General features: G+C 43.8%; 2 protein-coding genes across 4 annotated transcripts in view; one reads left to right on the top strand and one right to left on the bottom strand.

Moving 5' to 3' along the window:
* LOC126536446 (hexosaminidase D-like) overlaps positions 1 to 21463 on the top strand; it is a 31646-nt gene extending 10183 nt beyond the window's left edge. Inside the window, exons 9-13 of one of the 3 annotated variants that reach the window (XM_050183404.3) lie at positions 2791 to 2879; positions 4884 to 4962; positions 7577 to 7687; positions 12699 to 12785; positions 18152 to 21463. In XM_050183404.3, the coding sequence (XP_050039361.1) occupies positions 2791 to 2879; positions 4884 to 4962; positions 7577 to 7687; positions 12699 to 12785; positions 18152 to 18326 (541 nt within the window). In that variant the 3' untranslated portion in view covers positions 18327 to 21463. Of the gene's footprint in view, positions 1 to 2790; positions 2880 to 4883; positions 4963 to 7576; positions 7688 to 12698; positions 12790 to 18151 lie in introns of all 3 variants that reach the window. The other 2 variants (XM_050183405.3, XM_055074014.1) reach the window with 2 other exon arrangements.
* A 1184-nt stretch (positions 21464 to 22647) lies between these two features.
* The window catches only part of PolA2 (DNA polymerase alpha subunit B), a 31430-nt gene continuing 29713 nt past the window's right edge, over positions 22648 to 24364 (bottom strand). The window contains exon 17 of the mRNA XM_050183402.3: positions 22648 to 23584. Within this exon, the coding sequence (XP_050039359.1) occupies positions 23432 to 23584 (153 nt within the window). The 3' untranslated portion in view covers positions 22648 to 23431. The remainder of the gene's footprint in view (positions 23585 to 24364) is intronic.

Here is a 24364-nt window from a genome sequence, read left to right as displayed (position 1 = left end):
GTGTTTGCTGGCCTCTGGCTGTCTTTTCGTGGCCGTTTTCTGGCCGTCATTTTCATATATACCGAAACTTTTGCCTCCGAATAAATACTAAGAGTGGCGAGATGGGCCGCCAGAACAATATGGTTCTGAGCCGTGTGTAAAGCAGACGACCTTGACAGCACGTAGGTGTGTTCAACCTTTCTACAGGTTTGGACAGCGCTTATGCTAGAGCAAATGAAAAGAAAGAAATGGCGGACGGGCCCCTTAGCTTACCGGGAACGCTTCAGACCCATACGCTAGGAAGTCAGAAATGCTATGCCTCATTTGAGCTACAGCAATGCCGTCTGCGATCAGTCAGACATAGTTTGTACACTTTGCGCGTGGAAGCATTTGACGACCCTGTTTCCGCCGCACTCGCAATACCATTCACGGGAACACAAATGGAAATGCGCAAGAATGAATAAGTGTAAATGTAGACGAAAGGAATGGATGTTAATACGACCATTCTGATGTGGTGAAAAATCTGTGTGTTAACTTTACAAGTGGTGTCGCTACGTGCTTTTTCCTTGTGGTTTGCGTGAATACTGTAAAGCCTTCTCATCACTTTTCTCTGATTCTTTTGTGCATCATCAAAGAGAGCCTGTCTTGCCAGCGCGCCTCATACGTTGCTGCAGATAAATTCTTGAACATTTATAGTGTTATGGAGTGTACAGTGCTAACATCTATTCAAGCATTAGGTTCCCCAAATAAGTTTGCGAGATCTGTATAAGCAAATTTATATGTATTAGGCTTACAAAATGAGAATCTCATCCTTTTTTTTTTTTTTTTTCACGTCATCACAGCATTATACAGGTGTTAGGAATTTGTCCGCGTTATTTATCCTAGTGTTGTCACTAGAAACTATGCACAAGGTATGTCAGTAGTTTAAGTCTAAGCCCCTTTAGTAAATCTTTCATGCCTAAGAGATCCCTTGATTTATCCGCTATCGGCGGGTTTTGCTGATCATCGCAGGTTTCATTTAATTTCCTCAAAGTTAGTTTCCTTCAACACCCAGAATAAAAAGAAGCGCTGCAGTGCTGTGACAAGTGTGGGAATGCTGGGATGTGTGATCTTCAGACTGACCTATTTCTTGGAGACCTAGTACATATCTGCAAAACTTGTGTGCTCTTGCCATGTGTGTGTGTGTGTTTTTTTTTTCACAACTTTGCAAACTAACTGTGTGGCCATCTTTGCTGCCTGGTTCCACGGTTTGGTGAGACCTCCTTATTACGTAGCATCTATCATGCTGTTCCCACCACTTGTGCGCGCTAGTGTACTTGAGCAGTAAGTTTATGTCTTACGCTCTACATGGGAAACGTGACCTGCAATGGGTGGCCGGCAACTGTGGAATTTTGTTGCTGAGCACGAGGTTGTGAGTTCACTTCTCAGCTGCTGCTACATCCAGGAGCAGATAGAGTGCAAAAGCACTCATGTACTTAGATTTAGTTGCATGTTAAAGAACTTCAGGTGATTGAAATCAATTTAAAGCCCCCCCCCCCCCCCCCTCTTGACTACAGCATCTCTCATAGCCGATGTATTGCTTGGGTCTGTTCAATGACATTATTTGATTTGATTTATAGTATGGAAGTTGCAAACAATCACCAGTATTAGGCTTGCCACATTAGTTAGGCTCTACTACAATGTGATACCATGCTAGTTTTTACATATTGCTTTCTACAAGCAATTGTTCTTAAAATATTAGCCCTCATACAGAAATTTGCACTTGTGGCTCACATAACAGTGCCATCTATAGGACAGTCAATCTGAAAGAAAGAAAAGATGTGGAGCTCACCTGTGAGCTGGTTTCAATCGTGCTGTGTGTTCATTTACTCATTTACATTTAATGTTATATGTGAGCGAGCGAGCGTTAGTGTAAAATATGTTGTAGTTCAACCAAGACTTGTTGCAAAGGCTTTCGAGTCAAGGAAGCCCTATTTGTTGTGCAGCCTTGAACATGTTTAGAGCAAGCCACGTCGAAGCAAAGACTGGTTCCACACCCTGGTAACAGTGTTATGGTAACAAGTACAAAACCCTTTAATCCTTTCCCTACCGCCGACAAGTGCAGTCTTCACCAGAATGTGTACCAGTATAGCTGATGACAAGTATCCCCATCACGAAGCCATGTTTCTGGAAATGTTTGAGAAATTCTGTACGCTTTTTGTCATGTCCTGCAGTGCTAAAAGGGTTAAAAAACTGGTGTACAGTACAGTACAGTACAGTACAGTGAAACGCGACATTTGCCCCTAGGTAGTGCTGTAAAAGGTTGGTATAGTTTCATACAACTTTAGCTGGGGTTGAAATCTGGCAAAGCACACCCTTTGGGGACAGGTGTCTTGATACCAGTGCTTGTCTCAGGATTCCTGTTAAATTCATAACTGCACGGCTTCAACTCTGCAGTTGCAGCACATGCCCTGAGAGGTTAGTCGACCTCGTTAATTTTCTAATTCAAGATAACTTTTTGTGCAAGGGATATCTGCCCCACGTAGGTCACCTGAAGAGGTGGGATTGAACTATCTGTCAGGGACAATTTTGAAGAAATCTTTTGCCATAATAAATGCAAATAAGCTTTAGCAAGTCAAATTTCAGTGCAATACGTTGGTGCCTCTTATTCTAGTATAAGTGCTCCATTACAATACGACTTCAACTTTAGCTGTCACCAAAGGCTCCCTCATATCGGAAAGTGGAGGCCATCCTATAGCTGCATAAGTGTGCTCTGTTATAATGCAACCTTATATTTATTTATTTTATTTTATTTTTTCTCACTTTCTTTAGGTTTGATCATTTTACTGTCCTCTGCGAGCTGTTGCCAGTGGCTATTCCTTGTTTGGCCCTGTGCTTAAAGACAATCATGGCAAAAACAGGTGAGTGAATGTGTGCTTACCGTTAGAAAGAAGTCCAAGAAACTAGAATTTTTAGATGACATTGCAAGGGCATAGAAAGTCATCGAACCCCTACCTTCGAGCAATAATTTCCCCCAAATTTTGTTTTATATTTTGCGTAAGCATACGCTGCACATCTGAGCTCAGTATGGGAATAAGAACCATTTTCTGCATAAGAAAGCCAGAAACTCTGCTTAGCTGCATTAAGCTGTAGCTGTACGTGGATGCATTTCCATTTTCTGGCATTATGTCCCCAGCCGATGCTAACTTATATGGTAGTTTGATGTTAAAAAGAAAAAGAAGTTCTAAACTATCTACCTTGATAAATATTTCACATTTTCTCTACATCAATTCGAAAATTTTACTTGAAACATTAAGGAAAGAAATGTTCATTTGATGCAAGAGTCTATGCACTACTTTTCCTAAATGTTTCAGAATATTGTCAGACTAATTTGTGAGACAGTTGAGTTATGAAAAGTGAGAGATACAATAGCTTTTAACCCTTTCGCTGTCAGACCTTTCTGGCTGTGACGCCCCCCCCCAGTGTTGGCTTGGTTTCAGGGAACGAGCATAACAGGGAATGAACATAGCAATTTATTTTTGATTATGATTGGTATACAAACAACATAGTCACTGCAATATGCACATTTCAGTGTTCTGCAGGTGTTGTTAGTAAACATCATCATCATCATCAGCCTGACTATAACATCCGTTCAACATCCGAATCTGACGACGCGGAACTCCCCTCTCCCTCGCATGAGACTGTCCGAGTCCAAATCCGAGCTCTGCTCGTATTCTGAATCGGAATTGAGCCACCGCTACAATGAGCAGACGAAGGTCCGCGCGCTCAGCCCTCCGAAAGTAACCGCGCGCAGGGAGGATGCGCTTTCAGTCGCCCGCACAACGGAGAGAAATGGGACGTTGCGTGATCAAGAAGACAGAGGGAGATGGAAAAAGGCTAAAACAAAGTTCGAAGGGCTTTACGTTTACTGCTGCAAGTCGGAAGCGAGGGTGCGGCGAGAGAGCGAAAGCAGCAATCGAGTCACTCTTTTCGGAGAGGCAACGGCGCAGCGCGTGCCTCTGAACTTGACGCGCCGTAGCAGACACACCAACAGAATAAAAATAAAAACCTTAAAACCCGCGGAGATGGCAGAACAACCCTTGAACCCATAACCACACGCGCGCGACGCATGATACAGCGAATGCGGAGCCACCACGCCACTCAGCAAAGAGAGAGGGGCGAGTGGCAGTCGCACCGTACTCTTCAATACGTGACTAACACAAGTCGAGGCGAAAATACGAACTTGTAGAAAGAGTCAACAGATGGAGGGGCCAGTTCAGGAGCGCCAGCTTTGTGCTCAGGCGCGAAATTTTGAACGCACAATAGAGAATGTACCGGTACGTCGGTGACACTGTGGGGGGGAAGCGTGAAGACATACCGGTACGTCCGTGACAGCGAAAGGGTTAAAGGACATAGATCTACATTTGATAAGTTGAAGAGGAGAATAATAAGTTATAAACCAGAAAAGTTCAGGTTTAATTCAGGTGAGTACTATATTTTGCTACCATGTGAAAAGTAAATAAAGAAAAAAAAAGAAGTAATTGCTAAAAAGAAGTAATTTGCTAAAGAGCAAGTTTGATACAAGTCTTACCTTATCGCAGCGGACATGATAACACTGAAGCATCCAAAATATGGGAACATCTGAATGGAAAAATCTCGTTTCTGCCAACATATAAAATGTGCATCAATTTTGCAGTTCTGCCTGAAACAATGATTTCTCACAATAACTTATTTGCTCATTGCTGCCTTGGTTCCCGTTTTTCATGAATTGTTAAAGCCAGTGTTTTCATTCTGAGTTCTCTGTTCTGTCTGCTTTTTTTTTTTAGTTAACAGAAGATCTAATAGACCTCATGCCATTGTAATGCTGCATAGACATGCTACAGTACCACCTGCTAACCTCTCGATATATATATATATTTTTTCAGGGCTGACCACTGAAGCTCATACGGAGGTGTCACAATCCATAGGCTATTTTGGCAACATTGAGATCGACATCTTTCCAAGGTTAGGCCTGTCGTGTGCATAGTTCAAGACATAGGGTCGTCTTCAGAGTATTTACTGCTAGCCGAACATTGTACCTGTAGTGTAAGATAGCACAAAGGAACACTTGGGCCAGACATCATTCTACAAATGTTTTTATGCTTCACATTATATTTATGTGCTGCATCTACATTTGTGCATGAAAAGTCTAAAACGCCAATTAAGATTATGTCTAAAACATGCTGCCAATTTTTTAAGAGACTTTTCATTAGAGCTGCACTTAAAAATTGGTAAATGCAGTTCAGTCATATCTTGTTAACGCGAACTTCAAGGGGACAGGAAATTTTATAATACTGAAATGAAGTTTGACTTACGGAGAGCCCCTTTAAATATAGTGCCCGGTCAGTTGTGCGGTACAGCACACGAAACAAAAACCGTCACTCAGCTTGCACTGAAAAAGTCTCGTCTTTCCTCCATCAGCACGCAACATGTGCCGGAAGAAGCCTCGGTTTCATGTAAAGTCCAAGTGCGATATATAAGCGTGGCATAACGTGAAGTGCATGCTGGGGGCACCTTCCTTTTCATTTTAAGCCAGAAGGAAAAGGAGGGTGCATGCTGCTCTGCTTGCTCCGGTTCAGTCTTGGCTTCCCGCACTTATTTCCTCGTCAGTTTGACAGCTCGCAACATAACAGTCACTAATGACACATCAAACCTTAACCTTTGGCTTCGGTTCGTCCAAAATGCGTTGCATGGAAATAGAGATTTTGCTCTAAAGAAACCGTTGCATGGATGTTGGAGTTCAAATTCATGGGAGTTTCTGTCTACTCAAATAAATAGGACATTCTTGGGAACAAGAGAGCAGTAAGAATTAGAGAAATCTCGTAACTCGAATTACGAGATTTTGAATAATCTGGATTTTACTAGTACAGCCGTGAATTTGACTCCGGTTAATTCAATTTTTCGATTAATTTGATCCTGATTAAAGGTCTCCGCCAGAGCCCATGCATTTCTATGGGCTCGAACTGTCATTATTTCAATCATAAAATTGGCCTTTGCTGGATAATTCAAATTGGACCAGTCAGCACGCACATGCCCGACTCCTGTGGTGACCCCAATAGTGACCTTTTAGTGGAAGCACCTGTCTCGGTGAATCTTATGGAACAGTGCATGCGTCGAACACATGTCAATCTTCTGTTGAAGACTCCTATCTTCGGCCTTCCTTAGGAAATTCTTAAACAATAACAGTCACTCATAGTATCGGATTACAGTACTTCCATAATTCTAACGTGCTTCCCCCCCCCCCCTTTCTTAAAGAAAATTGGACCGGAAATTGCTGGTGTGCAGTGCAGTCAGATGCAAAACCAAAGCCGCCTTCGCATGCCTTTGTGCTTTGCCAAGCCACCAGTGCACTGTGGCGAAGCTGACTTTAGAAGACCGGCCACCATTCTGCAATACATATTACAACTTTAGCCATTTTTCTAGCTAAATAAGTGTGTACGTTGGATTTCTACTTTGTTTAGGAGCTTTAATGTTATTTCTGCATAGGCTTCTACTTTGGACGAATATAAAATGGGTGTGCGTTTGATTTGGGGCCATGTTAGACTTGGGCAAATGCTGCCAAACCAATCAGCAGTGTGTTTTGGCGTATTAATGCGATAGCGTTAAGGGCCCCATGTCGCAGAAAAGGCGGTGTTGGCGTCCGGCACCGGCTTCCCTGCGAGCAAAAATCCTTGTGTACATTTAGGTATATGTATATGCCACACCTTGCTATATGACATGCGGTGTGTGCGGGTTATATTGCCACACCATTCTATTGCTAAAGTTGCTTATACCTTGTCTTATATTCTTAACAAAGTTATTCCTCGGAATTTGGAGAATGACAGCCCACAAACAAATATCATGAAACAAAACAGCGACAGTGCATGCTTTTTAGGTTAAGTCTTCTCAGACTGAAATATTAAAGTGCAAGACAATAACAGCAACCTGAAAATGATGCAAGTTTTTTGGCGTGCACTGCCTCCAGGATGGGCCACACAAGAGGCCGTGTTTTTAACAGAAATCTCACCTTCGTGCACAGCGTTTGCCAGCAGCATTTCATGGTAAACATTACGGTTACATAAGCTGCAGTTGCCACGTAAGTGTGCAGTAGTCGGGGATCCTTGAATACAATCGTGTTCCACTCTTAAAGGCGAAGCTTAAGCATCCTCAAACTTTTTCTGCATCTTGTTTAATTCGACCTGCTTCATCACTCAATCAGTTTTGTCGATCCTGTTAAGCTAAAATTAATGGAAGTCGACTATGTAAATAGTATTTGGATATAACATATCAACCTGCACTGTTGGTTGGTTGTCCTATCTCTGCCCTTGATGATGCCTTATTTACTACAGGTTTGGCTCCAACATGCATTCCAATACAATAGACTAAGTTGGAAAGCAGGTGATTCAGTTTGCACGCATTTGAAATGAACTTTTTTGCAACAGCAGATTTTTTTGTCTTGAACATCGTGTTGGCATACCTTCATAACAACACTAATAGTTATGCCCTGTGTTTGTGGCTTTATAAAGGCCATTATTTTTGTAACTCATAAGCTCACCAGACTTTGTGCTGAAGGTGATTCCATGCAGTGTTTTATTTACAGACCACAGACAGTGCCACCTGTTCCGAACTTTCCTGGGGGAAAGTTACATGTGTCTGTGTTGCATCTGACCAATGTCATAGCAGAACTGGAGCAAGTGCTTTTGAACCCAAGGTAAACTGTGACACAGTAATCAGCTTGGCATTAATGACCTCTTCATTAGTAAGTTTAGTGTGTTCTTTCAGCTCTCGACCTGTCTGTAGGCCCATCTGTTAATAGCACCACAGAACCAGCTACCGTATCCCAACTTCATACTTGTTTCAGGTATCTGTGTGAATGTGGGCTGAATACTTCAAGGCTTATAGTCTTAATATACTAACAGTAGCAATATAGGAATCTTCGCAAGCATATCTTTCTTTACACTAATAGTTGCTGTCACCACAAAGCTATCTTCTGTGTGCGACATTGTAAACATTATCTTCACAGTAAAAGGGATCATGGAGGGGCACCAACAGTGCACTCCAAGATAAGGGAACCCAAAAGCAATGAATATATTGTCTGTATGGTAAACAGTGTGGCTATGTAATAGTGAGCTAGAAAGGCAAGTATGCGCATCGATACATAAATTCATACATTGTCCAAAGCCACCTTGCATACATATAATTATATTTATTTATATATATTTAACATATATTTGACCACCAGGAGCAGAGCTTCGGTGTCACCATCAACGGCAGAAGCTGTTTCCCTGGCTGGCCTCGAGCATGCCCGAGATTACCATGGCATTAGCGTAATCGCAGTAACAAGTAGTTGCAACAAGTCATAAAAGGAAGTCATTATAAAAGCCAAGTAGGGTACAGCTTTTATTTTTGAGGTGCCCCTCACCAGGCCCCATAGAAATTTTGGTTATGCGCTGGAAGCTGTTACGTGTCCTCTAGGGAGCGTTCTGCCACAAAAATTTTTCATATCGGCTCATTAATAGTCGAGATAGAAATATTTCAGTGCCGTGAAACCATAATTTCATCAGGCGGGCTCTACTGCCAAGCAAGACGCTCTCTCCACTCATCCCGACTAGCCTTCGCAAGCGAAATTCCTACCCTGCGTTCTCCCATACCAGACCTCGAGGATCGTGTGATGCATACGTCACAGGCCCCGTCTTTAATTTTTCTCCTCTATTTTTTTTTTTTTTCGGCGCTACGGACTTCCACTGATGGCATCGCGCACAAGCTGTTGTCTCGTTCGTGCAGCACATGATTTTGCGCGCTGTGCACAAGGAAACATGACTAGCGGTATAATTCAGTGCTACACGAATACTGAGGCAGTACAAGCGGATCGCAGAACAAGCGGATCGCAGAGCGTGATCACGCGCTAGAACATGGTAGAAAATTGCATAGTTTCGGTACCTGCACATGTGACTGCACGACCGTGGGAACAAGCAGATGAAACAGAAGTACATCTCTCTTGCTTCGTTGCGAAGTAAAACAAAACATGGGCAGACATTCCGCTTGTCTGTTTTATTATTTCTCTAAGCTTCAATTCGTCAATTCAAGCAACAGATCGCCAAGGTAACAGATGTTGTCTTGAATAATTCTCGAAGTCGCGTCTCACCACGAGTGACGTCACACTGTGGGCACAACTATATAGGCGCAGGGGCACAACTACGTCACCATCCGGCTTGGAGCACGGCAGCCGCGAGGAGAAGAAAAAACGGCGTTCGGTTTGAAATTTCAGATCTTTCTGCGGCACGTAGCGATGTAATACTTTGCAGACACAATCGTTATCGCGCAATGTATGCTCTTGGTTTGTCAGCTCAAAATGGCCAGACCTGGTGAGGGGCCCTTTTACACAGACACAGTGGCTCTCTTTCAGTGGGCCTTTATATCCTCTTGTGTATGTCACCTTATTTGGTAATTCATCCGTACTGGCACGTCAGTGGCAAGTTATTCCTTAGTGCTTCTTGCATCATGGCCTATGCTCTAAATGGCATCTGTTGCTGGATAGCTTGAATTGATCTTTCTAAAGTTTTCAGGTCTGCAGCTTACATTTGATCTGTTATCAAAACACTACTTGTGCTTATATTGCTGCTGCAAGAAATTCAGACTTGGGTCATTCTTTATTGCAGACATCTGCAGCTGTGGTAATGTTCTGAAGTAAGTGTTGCTAATGTACTTAGAAACATTAGCTCAGGTTGGTTCTCAAATAGGGTTTTTTTTACAATGGCAATGATCACATATTCTTCAGTTTCATGAAAATGTGTCATTTACTACTGCAGTATACCCACTCATTACATATTACATGTTATGCTGCAAATTGAGGAAGGACTGATCTCCGAGTTTTCACTTAATAGCAAGAGCAACTCTACAGGTCATTCAGTGATGCTCAGCTGGCATTGTTGGTGATTCCAAAAAAATTTAAGAATATATATACCTTACCTGTCATTGAAACAACAGTTTTGCGTTTTCAAGCTGAGAATTCTGAACTCTGCACCAAGGCCACTCTGCACGAGTGTATAGACAATATGTGCTTTAACTAAGCACCGACAGACGCCTGTGGTTTTCTATGGGGCTCATCTCGTGCACCATACCACAGCACCTGGTAACTCACGACCAAGTGTTGTACATTGAGTTGGTTTGATTTGACATCATTTCACTCAAGGAGTGGCTGTTTGCCTATTAGTACAATGGATTGGCCAGGAATTGGATGGCACTCATTACAGGCCAATTTGTGAAGGGCTTGCTGACTGGCCGTATCTTGCATGTCCTATTAGCAGATGCATGGCACTGCTGACATCAAGTGTCTGTTGTTGCATGCGGAAAAATACTATCGTTAGGTGGAGGCTCGTTTTATGTGTGCAGCAAAGAAAACATTCTATTAAAATGCATTTGTTGCACTCTCATCACTTGAAATGCAACAGCTTCCTCACTTGCATCTTATTCGAGGGCAAGTGTAATCTCTTGTAGATATTTTAAAGCAAGGTTTTCTGTGCCTCTTTGCCCTACTTTGTGGGTGCCGGCCGTTTTCTTGCCAAGTATATGCAAGCCCATTACCCACTACACACGGCCAGTTATACCACACTAACCTCTAGACCAGCCTCTACTTGATGCTAGGGCGTCATAGATGGCACCACAATGCTGTCACGGCTTTTGGTTTCTTGTAGTTTGATGCAACCAGTGGCAATAAGTGAAGAAGCTGGTGACACAAGCAGCTGATGGTGGTCAGTTGCAATATGTCAACACACATAAAAAAAAAAAAAATGGCACCAAAGTGAACAAAGTGTTGAAAGAGACGAAGGCTTGAAAATGCGTCGAGCGGAACAAGACAGTCTTGTCACCCTTGGTTACATTCCGTTAGGTCGCGTTATGTGCATTGTATTACATTTGCATAAATGTTGCATTGCATTTGTGCCATCAGTGTCATGTTTGGATAAACATTGTGTTCATTTGTGCCACTTGGTACAAGCATTTTCATGATTAATGTAACGTTTGCACAAGATAAGATTTTCTTTAATGCCCGCGTAAATAACCAAGAAAGCTTTTACTTAGCAGTGATTCCCACATACATGTGGGATCCGCTGGGTGTATTTCTTTTACGGTGGAAAAAACAAAAGCTGTCCAATACACTTGACCATTTAGTCAGTAAATATGAATACAGTCCAACCTCGATATAAGAAACCTCAATTTAACAACATCCTTGATGTAACAAACTATTTTCAGTTCCTGATCTTAGTTCCACTGAACATCATAGATGTTTCTTTTTCACAATTTAATGAAGTAATTTCGTGACACTGTTTCGATTTCCCAACGTTCTTGACCATTTAAAGCACGGACTTGGAGCCTGTATGGTTGGTAAATCAAGCAAAGGAACTAAAAGAATGTCGGCCGAGGAAAAAGTTATTTAGAAGCCGTCCTTCCACATGAAAAGCTTGAGAGGCAAAAATGCTGTTAAAGTATGCGCACCAAGACACAGTATGTGGGAAAAAACGCTGTGCCACTTGTTGCGCAAGAACTGGCGGAGGCCACAGGGCGTGTGGTAGCTTGGACCAATCGGAGAAACATAAGCTGACGATTCCTTCAGCGCTAGGGTAGCTGGGAAAGAGGCGAGCATGCGGTAATGGGGTGATCCCATGGCTGTCTATATGCAGGCCACGGCTCGTATCTTGGAGGTAACCTTCGGCAAGTGCAAAGGGCTAGCCGAGATGGTTGTTGGCTCGACGCGCATTTTGTTCCTGCGCGTACAGTGTTGGCCGTCGCATGATCTCAAGTTTCCGAGGCACAGTGCGAAGCGTTTGCTGGCGTTGCGACAGTGAGTGTTCTTGGTCGTCGAGTGAGATCTCTGCCTTGGTGTGCTTGACACCGACAAAACTAGGAACCTTACTTCGTGTAGTTGTCTCTTTGCTGTCGACATCAATGCTCTGCCTTTCTAGCGAAACTGTGACATTTCATTTTTTTTTTTTCTCACGGAAAATATCCATATATTTCTGCACTTTCATTTTTAGTTTGAGGTTGCCGTCTGCTGACAGCTGCAAACACTAGGTGCAGCCAGCCATGGCGTCCAGGATGTACGGTTCCACGTGACACAACATGCTAATCTCAGATGCCATGAGCCGTACTGATGCATTGATCTCAGTGCAATCTGCGCCACACGCCCCAACACTCATAACCACACTATTATGCCCCGACCTTCTTGTGATGTTTATAAGTTATTACTGACAAATCTACTATCCATCAGGAATGTTCTGAGAATTTGTGAAATTATTTTTACTGCTGAAACTTTAAAATGCCAAATTAACGAAATTTGTAATTTAACAAAGCTTTTAGCTGCAAGTACAACTTCGTTATATTGAGGCACGACTGTATACAATTTTATGCCTTCGATAATAAGGACATCTCCCTATCAACCAGCACAAACTTGAAGGTACGTAATGTGACTGACACAGATGAAAATGTTGGAAACTTCTCTTTATGAGGGACAGCTTCCCAGACATACAAGGCAGATTAGGACATCCAGATGTCCCCTCTGAATTTGTGCTTCAGACCGCATCAGAGGGTCATCCGCTCAGTCTTGAGTGCAGTTCGAAGCGTCAGGACACACATTGCCGCTTTGCTCTTATGTCACCTGATTGTGAATTGAGAGTATGGCTCCTGTTTCTTTGTGCCTTACTAATTAATTTTTCTTGCACATCCAGTGTGCAGGGTGGATTCCACGAGTTTCTAGTGGCTCACAACAGAACAAATCCACTTCATGTCGACCAGTTCGTCAGCACAAGTCGAAAGTTTGTATGCCCCCGTTATGAAACATGCTCATTGCTCCCTTTTCTTTCTGTAGTCTGTACTGCTTAAAAGAAATCATAGTGCTTAATCTATGTTGGTAGATCACTACTGCTGCACAGGAATGGGGAATGGTCTGTTGCACTTATCTTTACTGCCATGTAGTTTTGCTTTGTGCATTGCACAGTACTTGCCGTCTGTGCAGCAAGCTTTATCTAAGGCCTTCTTCTTTGGTCCGCTGCGGGAATAGCAACTAACACATTAGGTAAATTTCCACATTTTCCACACACAGAACAATGAACTCTCAAATGGCAACTGCTTAGACAAAACAGGCCAGTATGCAAGTAGACAGTACCGTATAGACTCGCGTAAGGGCCACACCCCCAACACGGCAGCCCAGAATTTGCAGAAAAAAAAATGCCCAATGGAGAAGCAATCGCGTTCAGTGCCTCGATGCCGTACGCATGCATCGGCGAATTTTCACGTACTCTTCACACACTGAGCTACTAGACGGCGAGAGCCGGGCTGTGCACAAGTCGCCAGCTGTGCCAGCATCATTTTGACCAAAAGGTTCGGTCCCGTGTGAGGGCCGCACGTCGTCAGAATTGTGAAAAAAATTTGTGACATAGTGACATTCCACTTCGTGAACGTGGGTTATGCACAAGTGCATAGGTGTTGTTCTGGAGATCCTAAGCTATGCCGTATTGCCTGACAAACCCACATTGTTACAAGCCGCCTAGCACGTTCTTCAGGATGGTTAGATGGAGAAACATTATTTTCATCAGAACGCATGTGCGGACGATTCCGTGCTAGATGGCCATCAGCTCATGGCTGACGGCGACCTGGGTGGCCCACTCCACGGCCCTGGTCTTGACGACCGGGTCTGAGCTGGCCAACACGGCCTCCCACTGCTCGAGAGATGGATCACGCATAATATCCGCTGGTGGCGGCACTATGCTACAGCTCCATAGGTGGCCAGTTCCTGGCACCATTTGCATTCCGGCTGAACGTCCGGGTAGATGTTGTTTAACACGTATGGGTTATAGAAAGATCTCGTCTGCAACCTTTGCCAGACGCTTTCCTGCACCTTCACCAATTGCTTGTCCGGTGGAGGGTAAATTCTCCGCTCAAGTTTGTAATGGTTAGTAATGTCGTGAAAGGACACCAGCCCATCTCTCGTGGACCTCCCCGGAACGTCCGGCTCACCTGCTCGGCTGACGAAACCTCGAGCATTCATGTGAACTGCCTCGTTCCCAGGGTTCCCAGAGTGTGCCGGTACCCAGACGATTTCCACCTCCATAGTCCCTCGCCCCGTGGCCCGATTTAGTAATCCTGCTGCTGCGACAGAGATTCTGCCCCTCGCCAAATTTTGGATGGCTGTTTTAGAGTTGCTGAAAATCAGATCAGCTTCAGTATTACCTATAGCTAGCACTATCGCCGCCTCCTCTGCAGTTTCTGAGGAGCGGGTTTTGACTGATCCAGAGGTGACTAAGCGTCCCCGCCCGTCCACCACCGCAACTGCAAATGCGTCCTTGTTCTTATACTTGGCGACATCTACGTAGACTGCCTCGTTATACTTCCCGTACTTAGCATGTAAAGCTCTGGCTCTTGCCTTCCTACGGTTCTCGTGATGTATCGGATGCATATTTTTAGGCAATGGTTTTATGTACAAGCCCTTGTGCATTTCTCGCTTCACCTGAATTTTCATGTCCCCGGCTGGAGGATCAACTCCAATGCCGATCCTCTCCAATATATCCCTCCCTACTCTCATTTTGGAAAGTCTACTGAGTTGCATCGCCAAGTGTGCCTCCCGCAGTTCTTCCAAGGTGTTGTCCACCCCTAATCCCAGCAGCCTTTCAGTAGACGTATTGTTAGGCAACCCAAGGGCCGCCTTATACGCCTGCCTGATCATAGCCTCCACCTTGCCTTTCTCCGTCGCATCCATCTTCATATAAGGCATTGCATACACTATTCTACTGAGCACAAACGCCTGTACCAGCTTACACAAGTCATTTTCCTTGACCCCTTGCTTACGATTGGCGATTCTCCTGATAAGTCTCACGGTAGCATTGGCCGTATTTTTGAGCCTTTCCAAGGCCTCCCTATTCTTCCTGTTAGTCTGTAGATACAGACCCAGGATCCTGATCGTTTGGACCTCAGCGACCGATGCACCCCCCACTTTCACCTTCAGCGGTGGTGGCGGCACATAGTGCCTCGCATGTATCCCTCTTGGTTTATCCCTAAGCACAAAAAGCTCGGACTTGGGCTGAGAGCACGAGAGTCCTGCCTCCCCCGCTAGCTCCTCCACAATATCCACTGCCTGTTGTAATGTTTCCTCCAATTGTGCGTCGCTTCCCCTTGTTACCCATAGAGTAATGTCATCCACATAAAATGTATGTTTAAGTCCCGATATCCTTGCCAGCCTGGGCGGCATCTTTATCAAGGCGAGATTAAACAAGAACGGCAATAAAACCAACCCCTGTGGTGTCCCTCTGCCCCCCAACGGGAAAGGATCCGATTTAAATTCTCCGACTACAATCTCCGCAGTCCTATCCTCCAGAAATGACCTGATGTATCGGAAGGTTCTACCCCCCTGTCCTATGTCCGATAGGTTCCTTAATATTGCCTCATGGGTGACATTGTCAAAGGCCTTTGTGAGGTCGAGCCCCAAAATAGCCTTGGTGCCCGTGCCGTACCCAGGATCAACCACATCCTTTTTGAGCTGTATCATGACGTCCTGCGTTGATAAATTAGCCCTGAAGCCAATCATCGTTTTAGGTATCAACTCCTTGTCCTCCACATAACCCTGAAGCCTGTTGAGGACCACATGCTCCATCAATTTGGCCAAGCACGACGTCAGCGAGATGGGTCGAAGATTCTCAATACAGATCTTCTTCCCTGGTTTAGGAATAAATGTAATCCTAGCATGCTTCCACTCCCCGGCCGGGATATTGGGTGGCCGGGATCTCCCCGGCCACCCAATGTTTGTTCATCAAGTCTGTGAGCGCCCCAACTGACTCGAAATCCAGGTTCCTCAGCATTTTATTAGTAACCCCGTCCGGACCCGCTGCCGATGTAGTACGAAGCTGCCCCATTGCAAACTCCACCTCCGCCACTATAAAGTCCGCATCTAATTCAAGGTTTTCCTCTCCCGAGTAATTCGGCAAGCAACCGCCCGCCTTGCCGTTTATGTAACGACTTCGGAGTTCTTGAATGAACTCCCCAGTCATGCCTTGATACTGATGGACTAACCTAGCCATTTGACCCTTCTGTGCCGATTTGGTTGCCGCCGGATCTAAAAGGTGCCTCAGCAACTGCCATGTTTCTTTGCATCCGAATTGTCCATTCATCCTGTCACAAATCTCACCCCATTGTTTGCACTGCAAGTCCAACGTGTAGGTTTCGATTTCTCGTTCTAGCTTGGCAACCTTCCTACGGAGGACCCCATTATACTTTTGTTTCTTCCACCTCCGTAGGAGACTCGCATGCGCTTCCCACATGTGTAACAGTCTAGGGTCTACCGTAAAACCCTCCTCCGCCATCGGAACCTCTTCTGTGGTACCCTTCATGTCCTGCTTGAGCGCCTCAACCCAGGCTCCCAAGTCCTCGATTTCCCTGCTCACTGTGTCTTTCCTGACTTTCCGAAATCTGTCCCAATTCGTCACTTTAGTTCCTTTCACCTCGTCTTTGTGCTTAGCAGCACTAAATATCGTGGAAAGGATATAGTGACCACTGCCCAGTGGCTGTCCCGTGTTTACCCACTTTGCATCCCTAATACCTTTAACAAATGTGAGGTCCGGAGAGGTGTCTATGCTGACGCTGTTGCCTATTCTCGTATGATCTAGCGGGTTGTTCAAGATTGTCCATTGCAGGTCCTGAGCTACCCGCCAAAGCCTGTTTCCCTTTGGAGTGGCTCGGATGTAGCCCCACTCCAGATGAGGCGCGTTGAAATCTCCAACCACGATAAGTTGAGCCCTAGCCGCTAGCTGTTGCGTCTTTATCAAGAGGTCTGGCAAGCCCACCCCTTTATCTTTCGGAGAACATTATACATTAAGAACAAAGAGACTCTTATCATCCTTTCTTTTGGGCAGAACCTCTAGCAGGACGTAGTCCTCTCTACTGCTATCTATGGTATGCTGAATCGCCGTGGCGTTGTGATGGACTAGCACGGCCGTGAAGACGCTCGATACACCCCCCCGATCAATCTCTGGTGGTGTAAATGCCTTAAATCCCGGCAATTTCACCCAGCCACTAGCCTCTTGCAAAGCTATAATGTCAGGCTTACTGTCTAGATTTTGTATGTGCAATTGCAGGTTCCCCCGCTTGCGACGGAAGCCCCTGCAGTTCCACTGCCAAACCTGGATGGTTTATCCAGGTTTGGATGGTCCTTTCCGCAACGGCGACACAGATTAGTCTTCGGACGATAACAAACGTCCGCCCGATGTCCCACTCGTCTGCAGTTATAGCAGGTCTCGACTAACTCTCTGTACGGAATCACAGCGTACAAACAGTTCCTGTAAATAACTTGCTTCTTCAGGAGGCTCTTGGGCGTGCCTAGCCCGCTCCTTTTGCTGGTCTTTTTCAGCCCAGCACTTGCTGACAACTTCAGGGTCGGTCGACTTGTGTTTGGCCTGCCACTGCTTGCATTGCTACTCTGTCCTTGCTTGGCGCTCAGCCTCTCGATCGCCAGATGAACCAAGTACATCCATAGCAGATGCCAGAGAAGGTTAACTCAGTGTGCCTCCGCCTCCTTCCTCCCCACTCCCCTTTGCTACACAGTCCTCCGTACCTTCCCCAGTGTGCGCTCTCTTCTCCACCTCCAGGCACCCTCCTCCTCTGGTGCTTGCTTTCCTCTCATAGCTCGGCGGCCTCTGACTTAGTCTCGCCGATTTCACAGATGGGGCATGTGTATGTTTTTGCATAAAATGTGCAGCCCTTACGCGAGTCTATACAGTATGTTGTTCGTCACATTTCTTCTCTCATATTTCAAGCTACGATCCTCAAATTGTAATTTCTGTCACAAAATGACAAAACTTGGCGCAGAGAGCCTGAGTTACTTAACCCCCATCACTCTTTTACAAGACTCGAACGAGAAGAAGGGAAACAGAGGGGCTCAATTTTTGTTAATCACAACCATATAAAGCCAACAGACAATGAAGCCAAGGAAAGCATAGCGGTAATTAGCTGTGGTAGAAATTGAAATGTGGAAAATGATGTCATCGATTTTACAAGACTCGTTCTTCATATTGTCAGCCGGTGACCTGGGCCTACTGAACATAGGCAATTTGCACCATGAAGTGTGCCATTAATGTCCAGCATTCTGTTCAGCTTTTAACATTTCCCATGCCTTTTTTCATGTTTGCATCTGCAGGCTTCTAGTGAACATCGAGTCCATTTATCGAGACATCACAAAGGAGCTATCGGACATTTACTACCAGAGCACAGTTGAGGAGTGGCTCTCTACTTATGTCAGCCCGTGCCGCGAGAAGCTGAAGAAACTTGTCAGCGATGCGGACTTGCAAATAGCTGTGAATGTGCCCATGTGATTTCAAGGCTCACTCAGTTGTAGGCACCGAACTTATGTATCTTTGCGTTCATGCAATGTTAGCCTTTTGTTGTGCAAGTAGTTCACTGAAACAAAAGAACGGTATACCAACCCTGGCTGTAGTCGCCAGTTCCAACAGGTGACTTATTAGCTGTTCGCGCTCATCGTTGTTTGAACTGGAGCTAGACCTAATATTGCTTCCTGTGTCTGCTACGATAGTGAAAGCTGCTTATTATGTGAAATGATTAAAATCAATAGTGCGATGTGATCGTATAGCTTCAAGCACACTGTAACTAAAGAATTAAATAGCATTTACGTGTGACTTCACTTCCTTCCTGCATTCTAATGAAACCACATCTTTATAAGTTCTTTGGAGTATTTTCCTCGTATTCTAAGAATTCATTCCGGTTTCAATAAAAAAAAAGAATGCATATCAGTGTTATGAAAACTGTTACATGTAAGTGCTTTTATGCTTCAAGCTTTCCAGGATGCACCAAGGATTCCATCCTGACGGCCCAACATTCTGTAAATTACAGGCATTGTGCTGTCCTCACTACATAATGGTGGCTATGTCTTCAGAAGTGCACTATAATCATTGCTGAGCATTTCTTGCTTTTATTTGTAACAAATTCCAAATGCATTTTACTCACTGTAAATGCATTGACAGCGACTTTAACAACACTGAGCTGAAGCAGTAGTTAGGCCTGCCATAAGCGCGCAAGCATTTTGGACCCTGTGGCCATCTGCATGTGAATTAACGACATGCTCGGCTTTTCATTCCGAGTGTTTTGACAGTTGTACAAGGTAGCACAGCATTCGTAGTGTATTGGGTAGCAAGCTGATTCTAACAGTGACAATTTTGCTTCGTTATTGCCATTAGGATGCATTTAATATGCTCACAGTAAAACACGTTTCCTCTCTCTCATAACCTTTGCAGCGCTCTCAAAGCACTCTGACACGACTTGTCAAAACTGCAAAAAGTCATGCTAAAGGTGTAATAAAACGCACACATGCTCTAAAGAGATTTCTGCAAAATTTGAAGTTGCAGGAATAATTATGGCAATGAAGAACAAGAATGTGTGCGTGCCTTATTTTTGAATTTTTTTATGTGCAGGCAACGCTTAATTTATAATTCTTTGGGCACGTGCTCTTATGACCTACTTATAAACAACACTGCCAGTGTGTGTTTTCTTTTGTTATGCTTTTGTCTTTCTGATGGTTCATTCATGTTGCCAGGTCGATGAAATTGAGAGTTCTGTATACCTTCTGCTTTCACTTAATAGTATATAGGCTAAGTTGCATGCTACTGATGTTCTAAATGAATCTTTTGTGCTAGTGTAAATTCCTGCAACTTTTTAATTGCAGTTGTGCCCGTGTGGTGGTTACTATGCTGAACTCCTTATATGTTTGCTGTGCCTGCTAGTTATTTTTGGCTGTTGTGTGCGATTTGACGCTATAAACGTAACGCAGAGTTGCTTTCATGAAGTAGGCATCTGGTAGGCTCAGTTACGGCACAAACAGTTATCCCACGCTTTGAACGCACTTGGCCTTGAGAACTGTTGCATGAAGCCGTCTCTGCTATGGAAAGATGCAAGTTTTGTGAGTCACGAAAAAATGGTATGCTCTTGTAAAGCAAATGAACAAGTGGGCATTGCCATGGGTATCATGCCATCAGACTGCGAAGCTAATTTATGGCAACTTTTGTAAAGAAACTGAAGGCCTAAATCCACAGTAAGATTTTCAAAAACAATAGAATTCAGCTTTGTTTACATAGTGCGTCAAGCTTCACTCAAACTGGTTCTGTGCTTAATGTGTCTGCATTTCACATGTATTGGAATCTGGAAATCGGGCTTGGCCTTGAGAAATATGTTGCGGAAATTTCACGCTTGCTCGGCTATGGCCCTCCCTGCATTTGACATGTGTGGTCCAGAAATGGCGTGGAGAGACTCGGGCAGCAAGTACTTTGCCTTTATGTACCAGTGCGTTCCTGTGCTCTTGGGGCAGTACATTACTGCCAGGCAACTTGCACATTCAGTACTGGATCAGTGAAAGCTAGACACATTCATTTCTCTAATTGCAATAAGCAAACTGCAAGCTTACCTCCTTTAGGCAGGCTTGGCGGGCTTGAGTCCTGCCCCTTAAGGTGCTGAATCTACAATTGCACGTGCCAAGGTAATACCTCACAAGCACAAGTGCCGAAGAGAATAACATTTGGAACAAGTGTGGATTGTAAGAAACTTCATTGCATCTGTGCGAAAACATCGGTTAATACATATGTTCACCGTATCGGAGGGTGAACTGAAAGACTGTCGTCAGTGTCATTGCTTTAGGCTCTAGCACGCGATCATGTTGGGCGATTCTTTGTTATATGTATTTATCGATCGAGCATCTCAGATGTCTAGGCGTTTACAAGGGTGCGCATGAAATACCCTGTCACTTCAGTTCCCACGCATAAAATTTCTTTCAGATGAAAGTGGAGTCCATACTCACGGATGCAATGAACTTGATCAGAAATTGAGAAGTATTCATCTTATTTTTGTCTGTTTTTGATCAACCTAAATATTCAAATGTGTTATATTTTCGGCAAACGGAATTAACTTGCACCTAAAAGGAATGTGTAGATGTGTAATTTGTGGAAATTAGAATTGCACAATGTGTTTTTGACAGTAGCACCAATGTGAATGTCTGCACTCTAGTGCAAGCGTAGAGTCTTAATGTAAAGGTAGGCGAGGAGCCAACTTGTACACTGTTCACATGCAACAATCCACATTCCACAAGTTCAGTAAAAGCTCTAGTATCACTGGGCGGAAAAGGCACTGTCAAGATTGAGTTGGCAAAGCCAACCACATAAAAGTTGCTCAACAAAAGATTGCTACTTGGGCTGCCAATAATACTTCACCTTAGATCTTGCAGATGCCGATAAAGTGTGCCACTTTCTCATGATTTGCTTAGTGTGCGTCCCTCTTTTTTTTTTTTTTCCCTGCAAGCTTGTGGGAAGAGACGAATCAATGCTTGCTTATCCTGATGCTCATTAGCGGTTGTCTTAACATGTATCTGTGATTTTTGTGTTATAATTTATAGGGGACTGATCTCGGCATGTAAAAATGGCAGTTATATAAAACCACTCTATACTGCAAATGCGTCTGTGATCTTGCATGTTGCTTCTGTACACTGTATCTTTTAAGTAAATTGCAAGTTTCTTTTTTAATGTATAACATGCATTTACGTTGACAACATTTAGTACAATCATAATGGAACTTCGAATCTGCCTTCTCGTTCATTTAAGAAGTGTGCTCAACATGTGTTTTCCGGCTGTTTTAATTAATTCTTCATATTTTAGCACAAGAAAAGACTCCCGACACAAGCCAAGCAACCCTTAAAGAAGGAAGAAAACAATGTTTACTTCCAAGCAGCCTTGAAGTTGATGTAGGCTGCTTGCAGCTACATCAACACCTTGCAGTTTTGCAGCCCACCGTATTTACGCAGATATAAGATTTTTGCTTTTTGTGAAACTAACTGCTCAAGAAAGCATCTCACATTATAATACAGAACAATGCACTGAAAAATAAGTTTTTCTGAAAAGCTTAATCAGCCAGACTCTTCCTCAGCCTGAGGGTTCAGGTGGATGCCAGAGACATTGCAGCAATTGTCCAGGCAATAGCAGTGTACTGAGGAACTCGAGGCTATTAGTTTTTTATTCGCTTGCAATCATTTTCACCTCTACGTTTTTAAGAATTTACATGTGTATGCCCATGCATATTTAAACTTACATCTACTCACTTCTTCGTTTCATTAAATAAGGCCTCATTATGTGCATTTTCCCAGTAGCCACCATCAATGTTTAGTCGCTTCGCTACTGCAAGACCTAATGTTTGGTAGAAATTTGTCATTGTATGTCTTGCGAACAATGTTGTGGCACTCTATGCATTTAGGTGCCCTTTGCTACAGAAAAATACATTTGCAGTAATTGAGCTTCAGCAAGTTCAGCCATGAGATGACTAAGCACTAAGTTGTGGCTTAGGGTGCAACTTTGCACAGCAAAGGGGAATGAGGTGTATAAGGGTCACAAGAATAACAGCAAGTATAGTGATGCATGTTCACTATATATGGCAGTGCCAACACCCTAGCGTGCGTACATTTGGCTTCTTGGTGCAATGCCTCGCACCCCTCTCGGAATGCTTTAGCATGAATTGATGGTTGGTCCATTGCCACACTACAAGCACAATCAATCAATGTAAGCATGTAGAAAGGGCTTGTCAGAAAAGAAAAAGAAAGGTACTAGTAGTGTGACCTTCAGTCGATCAACTTTCAAAAGTTTGAACGAAAGTGCTTACATGTTTTATATAAAAGTACAAATTCATTTTAATAAGCAAAATACAATAGGCCTCCATCACTTTGACACCGGTTAATTCGATCTTTCAGCTACCTGATTCAATCCCAGCTGGCGCCAGTGCATTTCTATTGGCTCATTATTTCGATCCTAAAATTGGCATTTGCCAGATAATTCGAACTTGACCAGTCCGTACACTCGCACCTGACCCACATGGTGACCCCTTTAGTGGCGGTGTTTGTCTCTGCAGAGATTAGGGGACAGTGAATTTGTTGAACACACGTCATTTACCGTCAAAAATGACTATTTTCGGACTGCCCTAGGATGATTCTTAAGCTATAACGGTAGCTCACAATGTATGATTACGGTATTTACCCGATCCTAACGGGCGCCTTTTGTTTTCGACTGAAATGGGGACGCAAATTGCCTGCGCGGTGTTCGTACGCTTTACCGCATAACGTGGCTGTATTGCGGCAAAGATGACTTTAGTAAACCAGCCGCCGCCACTAAAAAATCTGGTGTGCGTTAGATTTTTACTTTAGTTAGGACGTAGAGTCATTTCTACGTTAGTTTTCTACTTTAGACGCATAGAAAGTTTGAGAGCGCTTGATTCTGAGGCGTGTTAAGCTCGAGCAAATACTGCAAAATAAGCGGTGTTCTAGTGCTTTTTATGCATTTTGTTTAATTCGACCCGCCGCATAATTGAATCAATTTCGTCGGTCCCGCCAGGGTCGAATTGACAGAAGCCGACTGTAAAAAAATCGGTGACATCGATTTCATATCCGGATTACTTCAACTGTAGTCTTGGCAGCCATGCTTCCGGTGTACATCTCCAGATCCACCGGATTCACCACAACCCGGGCAAAACATCCTCCGACGACGCCTTTTGTCAGGTGCTCGGGGTTCACGCAAATACAGCCATCCACGTCCTGCAAAGCAACGTCACAAAATATGAGCAATGAGACTATGGATTACTATTTTTTTTCTGTAACTAACCAACAGGTGTCGCAGTGAAGTGTTTTCCCCTATCTTTAATGACTCCCTGCTTAAAAAAAAAACAGATCTGTGCACATCTACTTGTGCACATTTATTTTATCATCCCGTCCTGTGCAATTGTGTTAAGTTGAAGTCTTCATGCTGTCGTAAACTACAATACATATAGAACTTTACTATTTGCAAACTACATTTTACCAGATTTCTCATGCGCATTTGTCCCGGTGTATTGCCAAGCACAAGGCCTTGGCTTTGATCGTTGTCCGTGGCACCTGCATCCCAGTGGGGTTTAATGCAAATAAATAAATAAATGCTTGTATACTTGGATTTAGGTGCACATTCATGAATCCAAGGTGGTTTAAATTAATCCCGCTACGGTGCCTTTCGTAGCATGCAAGTTGCATTGAGACATTAAACCGCACAGTTTAATTGTCCTCTTTAACTTAATAAAAACAATGACGAAACACAATATAGTCAAACATCAATATAACAAAGTTTGATATAACGAAGCATTTAACTTTTCATTCCATAGAACATCATGTATTTAGAACCTCAATATAACAAAATGTGCTTGTATGCAATTTTAATATAACAAAATTTCGCTGCCGCTGCAAAGGAATGCCGAGACAATAAATGGAAACTTCCGCGGACGCAGATGGTCAAATGATCGAACTACAAGCGACTGCTTGCAGATGCACCTTTCAAATCTCTCGCCG

This window comes from Dermacentor andersoni, chromosome 4 (genome assembly GCF_023375885.2).
Source record: "Dermacentor andersoni chromosome 4, qqDerAnde1_hic_scaffold, whole genome shotgun sequence".
Lineage (NCBI taxonomy): Eukaryota > Metazoa > Arthropoda > Arachnida > Ixodida > Ixodidae > Dermacentor > Dermacentor andersoni.
This window is presented reverse-complemented; position numbering and strand designations above follow the sequence as displayed.